This window comes from Cebus imitator, unplaced genomic scaffold, assembly GCF_001604975.1.
Source record: "Cebus imitator isolate Cc_AM_T3 unplaced genomic scaffold, Cebus_imitator-1.0 Scaffold194, whole genome shotgun sequence".
Taxonomy (NCBI): Eukaryota; Metazoa; Chordata; class Mammalia; order Primates; family Cebidae; genus Cebus; species Cebus imitator.
Genome location: NW_016107509.1, coordinates 1709505 through 1722375, shown reverse-complemented (window position 1 = coordinate 1722375; position 12871 = coordinate 1709505). Strand labels below are relative to the sequence as shown.

Here is a 12871-nt window from a genome sequence, read left to right as displayed (position 1 = left end):
ATACATAAAACTGAAATTTTCTAATTTCAAAACTATAATGCTGTTTTGCTGTACTTCAAAAATCAACTTTAAGGTCAAGCACGGTGGCTCACAACTGTAATCCCAGAACTTTGGGAGCCAGAGGCAGGAGGATCACCTGAGGTCAGGAGTTCGAGACCAGCCTGACAAACATGGTCAAGTTCCATCTTTACTAAAAATACAAAATTAGCCAGGTATGGTGGTGCACACCTGTAATCCCAGCTCCTTAGGAAGCTGAGGCAGGAGAACTGCTTGAACCCAGAAGGCAGAGGTTGCAGTGAGCCGAGATCACACCACTGCACTCCAGCCTGGGTGACAAAAGGAAAAAAAAAAAAAGAATCAACCTTAAAACTCTTAAAAAATTTTTTTGAGATATAACACACATAAATTCCATAACCTTAAACACACAGGTCAATGAAAATTTATGCATACAAATATACATTTTTTCTACCTGTGTTCTCCCTAACCAGATGAAGACAGGACATTTTCAGCATCCCGGAGGGCTCTTTGTGTTCTTTCTATCATGATAGTATTTACTAAAGTATGTTCACAAATTCTTTGAGAGCCCTTCTTTCAAAGAGTAGAGCCTAACTTTGCTCTTGTTGTGTGGGCTGTACTTAGTGACTCACTTCTAACAAACAGAATGTATATAAGTCTTTCATCTCTTTGATTAAATTTATTCCTGGGTATTTATTTCTTTTAGAAGCTATTGCAAATAGAATTGCTTTTCTAATTCTTTTTGGGCTATACACTGCAAGTATATATAAACACAACAAATTATGTGTTGATCTTGTACCCTGCAACTTTGCTGAATTCATTTATTAGCTCTACAGCAGATTTCCTGTGGATCCTCTGGGATTTTCTATATAAGATCATGCCATCTGTAAATACAGATAGTTTTACTTCCTTCCTAATTGGCATGCTTTTAATTTCTTTTTCTTGTCCAATTGCTCTGGCTAGAACTTCCAGTACAATGTTGAATAGCAGTAGTGAAAGTGGACAACCTTGTCTCATTCCTGATCTTAAGGAGAAAGCTTTCGGTCCCTCACCACTGAATATGATGTTAGCTGTGAGTACAGACCACATTAACTTTATGCTACATAGGAAAGCCACTTAGGGCTTCTGTTGCAAATCAGATCTGTTCGTAAAAGCAGTGCCACTATAGACAAGGAGGTAAATTTTCTGGTTAAAGAAAACTTCTAGGGTTCTGGTAAGATTCCATTTCTTAGACTGTACTTAAAAGTATACAGATCAAAAATACCTAACATTCTTCAAGTTAGGTATTTTTGATCTGTATACTTTTCTATACATAGGATATATTTTAATTTTTAAAAGTCTACAAAAAAGGAAGTACTCTAGATACTAGGTTCCTACTGAAAAGTTAAGGCAGACTGTTGAAGATAGCAGAATCTGTGAAACACTACTTATTCCTCCTATTTTTCTCATTTGAAGTAAAACCATCACGAGAGCTTCAAGCTGACTTCAATCAAGTGATTTATAGGCAATTATAACACAAGTGTATTTGTTTATCTAAACAGAAAACATACAGTAAAAATACAGTATTATAATCTGTCCGATATGTGGTCCATGGTTGACTGAAATGTTACCATGCAGTGCATGACTGTAGTTTACCTAGAACTTCTTTTTCACCAGTGTGGTTTATTGCCATCTTGGATAACTGCAACAAATTGACAACTAGCTTCACCATAATCCCATCCTGTGGATGATCTAGAAATAATTTTTTAATAATTAGTTTAAACTAGCATGAAGACACAATTTGTTTATAATTACATATATATTAAATTATCTGACTAGAAAACTTTTATAAAGCTTAAAAAAGGTTTTAAGTCAGCCGGCATGGTGGCTCATGCCTGTAATCCTAGCACTTTGGGAGGCCGAGGCAGGCAGATCACAAGGTCAGGAGATCGAGACCAGCCTGGCCAATATGGTGAAACGCTATCTCTACTAAAATTACAAAAATTAGCCGGTTATGGTGGTTCATGCCTGTAGTCCCAGCTACTCAGGAGGCTGAGGCAGGAGAATTGCTTTAACCCAGGAGGCGGAGGTTGCAGTGAGCCAAGATTGTGCCACTGCACTCCAGCCTGGGCAACAAAGCAAGACTCTGTCTCAAAAAAAAAAAAAGTTTTAAGTCATGAGTAGCTCAAAAAATACATAGGGAATGAATATGAACATCTTTATATAACAAATTATTTTGAAAGTAATTAGCAACATTTGACAACAGAGAAAATAAAATGTCTCGAACAAATTGTGCAGATTAAGTCAATACTTTAGCAAAATCACAAACAGAAGCACAAGAATCATTCAACACTAAAGCTAGAAGGGACTTGGGAGCCTGCTTGGCTTTAACATTTAGAGTTAAGACCAGCACTGTCTCACAGAACTTTCTGCAATGATGGAAATGTCATTAATTTGAACTGTCCAATGACCACCACTGACTAAATGTACCACTGACAACCTGATATGTGTTCAGTACAATGAAAAAAACTGAACTTCAAATCTCATTTAATTTTACTTCATTTAAGTGGCCAAATGGCTAATGGCTATAATGCTGAAGGCAGATCTAGCCCATAAAATACTCAAGAACAAGAAATAGTTGTGTTTCTACTTACATATATTTTATATATCTCAAATGTACTAGAAACTCTGTGCTCAGATAGTCAAAACTAAAATTCATCTTAAAAAGTACTACTGAGGGTAAAAACAACATAAGAGAAATATGAAATTGTTACAGGAAGATGAAAATCAAAACTTAAAGTAGAAAGTTTCCCAAATACTATAATAATATACATTTCAAATCAAATTAACATAAACATAGATGTTTTCATAAGTAAAATGCAAGCTTGAAAAATTTACAAATATATATGTATATATACACACACATAACACACATGACTAAAGTATTAAAATGATACATATTTCTTTCAGGTAAATTAGACTGGAAGGCAAAGAAGGCTAACTTATATGCCTGGCTCTAAGAAATTAAAATTTTCTTTTTCACAGTTAGAAGATGTTAAAAATATTTAAGCATGGCTAGATGCAGTGGCTTGTGCCTCTAATCCCAATGCTTTGTGAAGCCAAGGCAGGAGGATTGCTTAAAGCCAGTAATTTGAGACCAACCTGGGCAACATAATGGGACCCCTGTTCCTTAAATAAATAAATAAATAAAGTGGCTAGGTGTAGTGGCTTGTGCCTATAGTCACTGCTATTCAGGAGGCTGAGACAGGATTCCTTGAACCCTGGAATTCAAGGATCCAGTGAGTTACAATGGTGCACTTCAGGAGAAGGGCCACTGCATTCCAGTCTGGCTGACACAGTGAGACTCTCTCTCTTAAAAAAACCCAAAAATTTAGGCAGTAGAAAAACATGATCACATTTGGGTTTAGAGACATTGTTCTGGCAGAGGATGAATAAAATAGGAAGAGTTCAGGGTGAGACCAGTTAGGACCAGTTTTACAGTTAGATGAGAAATGAGGGTCTGAGCTAAATGAAGAGAGTCTCAACTAAGTCTGTGATAATGAAAGCAAGAGCAAGAATTTACAAAATATTCTTTCAAAAAGAAACAGCCAGAAATAACCCATCTCATTAAAATTAGTACCCTGAGATGCTCTCATAATGTCCAGCATCTGATCTTTATGTAGTTCCAGCTGTCTTCGAAGATCCTTCAGTCCTTCAAGTCTTGTCAATGGAAGTGCATCATAAACACTTACTGAGAGAAAATGGTTAATTTCCTAAAAGAGAAAAACGATTACAATGTAACTTGCTTTTAACATGCATTGGTTAAGCTTGTGAAATAAAACTTAATAAAAGAAAAAAATTAGTAAGTGCCTTTTATAGACACTGAGTCATGTGACTATTACTACCAAACAAGAAATAAATAAATAACTTCCTCCACTGCAAACCTTAGAATGTTTCAATTCTTTTTTTTGGACAGAGTCTCGGTCTGTCACTGAGGCTGCAGTGCAGGGGCGCTATCGCAGCTCACTGTCACCTCTGCCTCTCGGGTTCAAGTGATTCTTGTGTCTTAGCCTCCCAAGTAGCTGGGATTTACAGGCATGAGCCACCATGTCCAGCTGATTTTGTATTTTTATTGAGATGGGGTTTTGCCATATTGGCCAGGCTAGTCTCAAACTCCTTACCTCAGGTGATCCGCCTGACTCAGCCTTCCAAAGTGCTGGGATGACAGGCATGAGCCACTGCACCTGGCCTAATCCTTTAAATTCTAATCTATTCTCTCATGGTAACACAGGTTTCAAGATTGCTATAGCACACTCAACTGGAGGGAAATGCTTAAACTTCTCTTTAGTAGTATAACTCTACATCTTAACATATTTAAATGTTTTTATATTTATATAGAGTCAGATACAGACTATCATTTAAAAATTATAATTAATATTTGTAGGGAAGAATATACCTAAACATAATTTTGAGATTTATAAAGATTAAAAACTTGAAATATGCTTTCAAAAGTTAAACATCATCTCTAACACAAACATTAAACTGACATTGAAAAGATCTAATAATAGTTTTGAGCTACCAGTGGACCTTAGGATCGTATGTGTTAAAATCAAAACTGGTTTATGTCACATTCCTTGAAAACTTAAATTTGGATCTTTACCAGGAAGTTTTGATATTTATACTTTGACTTCAATGCAAAGAGATACATTAAGATTCATTTTTTAAAAATTTGTTAAGCAGGTAGATCTCATGTTACAGACACACACACACACACACACACACACACACATTTTTTCAAGACAGGGTCTCACTCTGTCACCCAGGCTGGAGTGCAGTGCTGCAATCTCAGCTTATTGCAGCCTTGACCTCCAGGGCTCAGGTGATCCTTCCATATCAGTTACCTGAGTAGCTGGTTCTACAAGCATGTATTACCAAGCCTGGCTACTTTTTTGTAAAGACGGGGTTTCGCCATGTTGCCCAGGGTGGGTCTTGAACTCCTGGGCTCAAGCAATCCTCCTGCCTCAGCCTCCCAAAGTACAGGGCTTATAGGCATGAGCTACCATGCCTGGCCTACATTTATATTTTTAATCACACTCCATTTTTTACTGCTAAAGCATTACAGATTTTTTAAAAGTACCACTGTCTATGTTCTCTAATACAAAATAGTAGATAATGAGATTTTTATTACCTCCAAGAGTGAAAAGGGTCCTCTACTGTATTTGATTTTTTGCTGAGTAATACGCAAATCCTTAAAAACAACATGGTCAGGAAAAGGATCTAAAAGCTTAATCGTGAGATAGAGGTTTTCATTATCCTTGTTATCTATCACTAAGTATTTCAGCAAGTCCAATACCTAAATATAATTTAAAAAGAAAAAATTATAAGGAGAGAAATACTTAATTTTAAAGTAAGCCAAAAAACTTATTCTAATAAATGATAAAAACTACTAACCTAGATCAGATTAAATGCTCTAATTATATCTAAGATATCCAGCTTTTAGTTTCTGTGTTTTCAAATAATTCAATAACTATGTAAGGTACTACTACAAGGTGGGTACTGAGGTTAAAAAAATGCCAATATGAATCAAACAGTTTATATAAGTAGTAACTCACACGACCATAATGTTGTGAACTGCTATACCTAGTTTTGACTACCTCTATACTTTAGCATAATAGATAAAACTATCATGTTATTTACTAGATCAAAAGTACCAAGTGCTCTGTAATTGATTACAAAGGTTAATTCATTAAGAATATTTTTCCAATCATTTTACAAAAATATTCTCACTAAAATCACCAATTATACAAGTAAACATAAAACACTCAAATCCTAACAATACTTAATAAATATATTTTGAATACCATTTTGAAAATGATTCTGAAAATTACCTGTTTCTGAATCTCCACCTGCTCATCCACAAGGGGTATAAGTGTACCAACAACAACATGAAGATGGTTTTCTAGAGCATCCTTACAGTAAGTCACTGCTGTCTGGCAAACCTGACTTAGTAAGTCACAACAAAGGGAGAAGCTACGTAATGACACATCCATGATACGAGAAGGCCTAATATAGGATAAAAAAAAAAAATAACAACCAGTAAGTTCTGGAAAATTACTCTGAAATAAATTCATTCAGAAGTCATTTTTATTCAGCATCCCTAATTCTTATATGCCTTGACATAAATATTTTAATGGCTTATTAGTCAAAAACAGAAGTGACATCAGAAAAATGCAGAATAGGCAGCTCTAAGCTCCTATTCTTTAACAGAAACATTAAAAAATAGGCAAAATTGTCAGAACTAATTTTGTTAGAATTCTGTAAAAAAGTCAAAGGTTTACAGTAATCAAGAAAATACTGAATCAAGAAAAATGCAACTGAAAAACAGTAGGAAAGCTTCATGGTGACTTTTACTTGTCCTGGCCCACTCCACCCCAGTTTGACAACAATCACAAAAGCAGCAGACTCTATCCTCGCTGTGAGACACTAGCTCACGGTGGTTCACGGAGCTAAGCAGATTATTTGCAAACTATTGGGTATGTCTATTCTAACCTGTCTGAAGCCAAGGACTGATATAAAGTGTGTGGCTCGTTTTGTTTAACCTCATACAAGCCAGAAATGACACAGGTGTTGCTTGAAGCTTTGTAAAGCTGAACAACAACCTGGAGGTGCATAGGGCAAAAGATTATTGTTGAGACACAGAAGAGGCTGCCTAAAGCCTAGGAGGAAAAGCTAGGGAGAGTGTTTCTTTGGGAAATTAGAATATTCAAAAGCACCCACAAATTAGGGGAAATTTAGAAAGCCACACACATGCTCAAGATAAGACTCTTGCTTGGAAAAGACCAGAGAAGATGTTAAGCTTGTATATGGGGATGATCCCAAGCAATGCATTCATGGCTAAGTGTTGAAGAAGAATCATAGCACAAAGCCATTCTGCAAACACTAGGAAAAGTTTTCTTCTCTATTTCATGCTTCCTAATCCCAACACTCTTGGCATCCAAGGAAATCTCTATCAAACACTATCTAAACACAAGCTAAGCTACAAAGTTTTCAGTAACCACACAAGGCAAGAAAAACACACTCTGAAAAAATAGCTGGTTAAAACTTATGAAACAAATGGACTACTATAGCCTTCAACAATCTTAAAAAAAAAAAGTCAAACCCTAGGGAAGGAGAAAAACTGATTTCCACAGTTTACCACATTACAATACTGAAATGGCTAGTTTCCAACAAAAACATTCACAAGGCATAAAAAGAAATAGAAAAGTATGGTCCACTCAAAAGAACAAAATATAATGACAAAAATAGTTTCTGAGACAGTGGGTGTGGTCACACAGCTCACACCTATAATCCCAGCACTTTGGGAGGCCGAAGCAGGTGGATCAGGAGTTTGAGTCCAGTCTGGTCAACATAGGGAAACCCTGTCTCTACTAAAAGTACAAAAATTAGCTGGGTGTGGTGGCGGGCGTCTGTACTCCCAGCTACTCGGGAGGCTGTGGCAAAAGAATCACTTGAACCCAGAAGGCAGAGGTTGCAGCGAGCTGAGATTGCACCACTGCACTCCTGCCTGGGAGACAGAGGGAGACTCCATCTGAAAAAATTTCTGAGACATTAAAATTATGAGATAAATATTTCAAAACAACTATCTTAAATATGATTTTTAAAAAGCTTAGAGATGAATAAAAATTAAAACACAACATACAGCAAAGAGTACTGAGATGCAGCTGAGTGTGCTGAGAGAGAAATGTGTAGCAGTAAACACCTACACTGAAAAAGGATCTCAGTTCAGTAACCTAATTTTACATTTTAAGGAACTAGAAAGTAGTAAACTAATTTCAAAGGTAGAAGAAGGAGTAGAGATAAAATAGAATAGAAAAATATTAGAAAGAATCAACAAAACCAAAAGTTAGTTATTCGAAAAGATAACATTGACAAACCTCTGGAGCCAGACTTACAAAGAAAAAAGACAGATATAAAAACAATTATAGGAGAATACCATGAACAATTACATCTAACAAGTCAGATAAGCTAGATAAAATGGACAAATTCCTGGGAACATAAAATATACAAAAACAGACTCAAGATGAACAGATTTGTAACAAGCAAGGATATTAAATCAGTAATAAAGAACATGGCAGAAAATCGAGGACCAGAAGCCTTCATTAGTGAACTCCTCCAAACATTTAAAGAAGAATTAGTACTAATCCTTCCCGAACTCTTCAAAAAATTAAAATAAAAGGGAACACTTCTTAATTCATTCTATGAGGCCAGCATTTCTGATATCAACGTGAGATAAAGACACCACAAAAAAAGACAGTATCAAAAACTCTTTATGAAAAAAGATGCAAAACTTCTCAAGAAAATACTAACAAACAGAATCCAACACTGTAGTAAAAGGATTCTACACATGACCAAGTGGGATTTATTCTAGGAATACAAGAGTGGTTCAATATAAGAAAACCAGTTTATGTAATACACCACATTAACAGAATAAGGAAAAAACTACATCATCTCAGTAGATACAGAAAAGGCATCTGACAAAACCCCAACACCTTTTCAAGATTAAAAAACCACTCAGTAAAATAGAAAGTACCTTCCTCAACAAAATTAAGGGAATTTATGAAAAACCTCCAGCAAGCATCATACTCAATAGTAAATCATCGAAAGCTTTCCTCTAAGATTGCGAACAAGACAAGGGATGCCCACTTTCACCACTGCTATTCAATACTATACTGAAGTTCTAGCCAGAGCAATGAGATAAGAAAAAGAAATGAAAAGCATCCAAATTGAAAAGGAAGAAGAACAATGATCTCTATTCATCTATGACCTGATCCTACACACACAGAAACTATCAAAGAATTAACAACAAAGCTACTAGAAATTTTAATATACAAATTCAATAAAGTTGCAGGACACAAGATCAATACACAAAAATCAATTGTTTCTATGCAACAGAAATGAAAATCCAAAGGAAAAAAAAAATTAAGAAGCCAATTCTAGTTACAACAGCATCTAAAAGAACTGAATACCTAGAAATAAATTTAATCTATGATGTAAAAGACTTGTAAACTGAAAACTATAAAGCACTGGTGAAAGAAATTAAACAAGTTCAAATAAATGGACAGATATCCCACGTTCACGGATTGGAAGACAATATTGTGATGATGTCAACACTTCCCAAGTAATCTGCAGATTCAATGTAATTACAATCAAGATTCCAAAAGACTTTTTTGCAGAAACACAAAAGTAGATCCTCAAATTCATATGGAACTGCAGAGATTCCCAAATAGTCAAAGCAATCTTTAAAAAGAACAAAGTTAGAAGCTTCACACTTCCTGATTTCAAAATTTACTATAAAGCTACAATAAAAACAGTGTGGTACTGGCATAGGACAGACATAAAGACCAACAGAACAGAATTGAGAGTGCAAAAATAAACCCATGTACCACAGTCAACTGATTTTTGACAAGGATATCAAGTCATTTAATGTGGAAAGAATAGTCTCTTCAAGAAATGATGCTGAGACAACTAGATTTCCACATGCAAAAGGGAAGAGTTGAACTCCTACACCTTATACCATATATAAAAATTAACTAAAAATAGATTATCTAAATATAAAAACCAAAACCTGAAAACAAAACATAGGGGTAATTCTTCATGACCTTAGATTTGACAGTGGATTCTTAATATGACACTACAAAAATGGGCAACAATTCTCCTGCCTCAGCCTCCCAAGTAGCTGGGACTACAGGCATGCACCACCACACCCGGCTAATTTTTTGTACTCTCCAGCCTGGCGATAGAGCAAGACTCTCCCAAAAAAAAAAAAAAAAAAAAAAAAAAATAGGTGGGGAGGCAACAAAAGAAAAGAAAAAGATAAATTGGACTTAATCAAAATTTTTAAATTGGGCATCAAAAGACATTATTGAGGCCAGGCATGGTCGCTTATGCCTACAATCCTAGCACTCTGGGAGGCCAAGGCAAGTGGATCACTTGAGTTCAGGAGTTTGACACCAGCCTGGCCAACATGGTGAAACTCCGTCTCTACTAAAAATTCAAGAATTAGCTAGGCATGGTGGTGTTCGCCTGTAATACCAGCTACTTGGGGGTGCTGAAGTAAAAGAACTGCTTTAAACAAGGAGGCAGAGGTTGCACTGAGTCGAGAATGTGCCACTGCACTCTAGCCTAGGCGACAGAGCGAGACTCTGTCTTAAAAAAAAGATGTTATTGAGAAAGTAAAAAAACAATTTTACAGAAAAGGAGAAAGATATTTGCAAATCATTTATCTGATGATAGTCACAGATACTTAATTATGATGATAGTCACAGTCATAATTATCAGAGATATACCTGATAATTACATATCTGATATCTGAATATCAAAAGAACTCCTGGAGCTCAACAACAAAAACCAACCAAATTAAAAGAACATGCCAGGCAATGTGGCTCATGCCTGTAATCCCAGTGCGTTGAGAGGCCAAGACAGAAGAATCATTTGAGGACAGCAGTTTGAGACCAGCCTGGCCAACATAATAAGACCTCATCTCTACACATTTTTTGTTTTTTAATCAGCCGAGCTTAGTGGCACATGCTTGCAGTCCTAGCTGCTAGGAAAGCTGACACAGATGGACTGCTTGAGCAGAGGAGTTTGAAGGCTGCAGTGAGTTTGATGATGCACTGCATTCCTGTCTGGGCGACAGAGCAAAATCATGTCTCTAAAAAAAAGTTTCTTCAATTCAAGTTTTTAAAACGGAGCAAAGAACCTGAATAGATATTTCTACAATGAAGATTGACAGATGGTCAATCAGCACCCAAAAAGATGTTCTGTAACAAACATTATCAGTCATTAGAGAAACACAAAATCAAAATTATAGTAAGATACCGCTTCACATTTACTAGAATGGATATAAGAAAATATACAGGCCAGGCATGGTGGCTCATGCCTGTAATCCCAGCACTTTGGCAGGTTGAGGCAGGAAGAGTAAGGCCAGCTGGACAACATGGCAAAATCCCATCTTTAAAAAAATAATAATAATAAAATAAAATAAATAGAAAATAACAAGTATAGCTAAGAATGTGATGAAATCCGAACTCTTGTGCATTGTAGATAGAATGTAAAGTGATGCCATTGCTGTGGAAGACAGCTGGATAGTTTCTCAGAAGTTAAATATAAAATTGCCATATGACCCCACCAATGCCACTCCTAGGTATACTCAAAAGTATTGAAAACAGGGACTCAAGCAGACACTTGTATGCCAATGGACATCACAGCATAATTCATAATCGACAACCCAAGTGTTCATCAACAGATGATAGTTAAGCACATGTAAAAGAATATTTAACAATGAAAAGAAATGAAGTTCTGACACATGCTACAACATAAGATGAATCTGAGACACTGTGCCAAGTGAAATAAGCTAAACACAAAAGGACATATAATGTACAACTCCAGATTAAAATATCTACAATAGGTTGGGTACGGTGGCTCACGCCTATAATCCCAGCACTTTGGGAGGCCGAGGCAGCCGGATCACAAGGTTAGGAGTTCAAGACCAGCCTGGCCAACATGGTGAAATCCCATCTCTATAAAAATACAAAAATTAGCTCGGTGTGGTGCCACGCACCTGTAATCCCAGATACTCGGGAGGTTGAGGAAGGAAAACTGTTTGAACCCAGGAGGCAGAGGTTGCAGTGAGCTGATAAAATATCTACACCAGGCAAATTTGTTGAGACAGAAAATAGATTAGTTTCTCAACGGCCAGTGGGAAGGGGAAATGTGGAGTTATAGTATATGAGTAGAGTGGTTTGGTTTGAGATTATGATGTTTTGGACACAGATAGTGGCAACGGCTGCACAACGATGGAAATGCAATTGATGCCACTGAACTGGCCATTTAATGGTGAAAATAAAAAAATTTATGTTACCTATTTTACCACAATAAAAAATAATAGACATCTCATTAAAATCAATGGAAAAGATTAGAGATGCTAAATTGAACATACAACCCCAATTCCACAGTAACGTATATTTAAGGACATCGATAGCTAGAACATTAGTACTAAAATCCTTCTTAAGGTTTCTAGAATTGGAGAAGTACTGCTTTTTTTGTTTTTTGAGTGAAAGTCTCGCTCTGCTGCCCAGGCAGGAATGTAGTCATGCAATCAAAGCTCACTGGCAGCTTCAAATTCATGAGCTCAAGCCATCCTCCTACCTCAGCCTCCTAAGTAGCTAGAACTGCAGGCACGTGTCATCATACCTGGATAATTTTCTTTTACTTTTTTTTTAAGACAAGAGTCTCGCTCTGTCTGCCAGGTAGAGTGTAGTGGCACAATCTTGGCTCACTGCAACCTGCAACCTCTGCCTCCCAAGCTCAAGTGATCCACCCACCTCAGCCTCCAGAGTAGCTGAGACTACAGGTGTGTCCCACAATCCCTGGCTAATTTTTAAAAAAACTTTAGTAGAGATGGGGTTTCACATTATGTTGCCCAAGTTGTTCTCTAACTCCTGGCCTCAAGCAATCCACCTACCTCACCTTCCCAAAGTGCTGGGATTATAGGCATGAGCCACCACACCTGGCCCTAATTTTCAATTTTTAGTAGAAACGAGGTCTGCTATGTTTCCCAGGCCCAGTAGTGCAATTTTAAAAAACTAATAGGTAAATATAATAGACTTCTTAAAAAGCAAAATTCATCCTGGCCAACATGGTAAAACACCGTCTCTATTAAAAAATACAAAAATTAGCTGGGCATGGTGGCACGCCCCTGTAGTCCCAGCTACTCAGGAGGCTGAGGCAGGAGAATTGCTTGAACCTGGGAGGCAGAGATTGCAGTGAGCCGAGATGGTGCCACTGCACTCCAGCCTGGCGCCTGGCGACAGAGCAA

At 36.8% G+C, this 12871-nt stretch overlaps 1 protein-coding gene across 1 annotated transcript in view; it reads right to left on the bottom strand.

The window, feature by feature from the left end:
- The window catches only part of ATM (ATM serine/threonine kinase), a 146054-nt gene that overhangs the window by 65677 nt on the left and 67506 nt on the right, over positions 1 to 12871 (bottom strand). The window contains exons 32-35 of the mRNA XM_037745197.1: positions 5883 to 6057; positions 5183 to 5347; positions 3635 to 3767; positions 1651 to 1746 (exon numbers count right to left, since the gene is read on the bottom strand). Coding sequence (XP_037601125.1) covers positions 1651 to 1746; positions 3635 to 3767; positions 5183 to 5347; positions 5883 to 6057 — 569 coding nt within the window. The remainder of the gene's footprint in view (positions 1 to 1650; positions 1747 to 3634; positions 3768 to 5182; positions 5348 to 5882; positions 6058 to 12871) is intronic.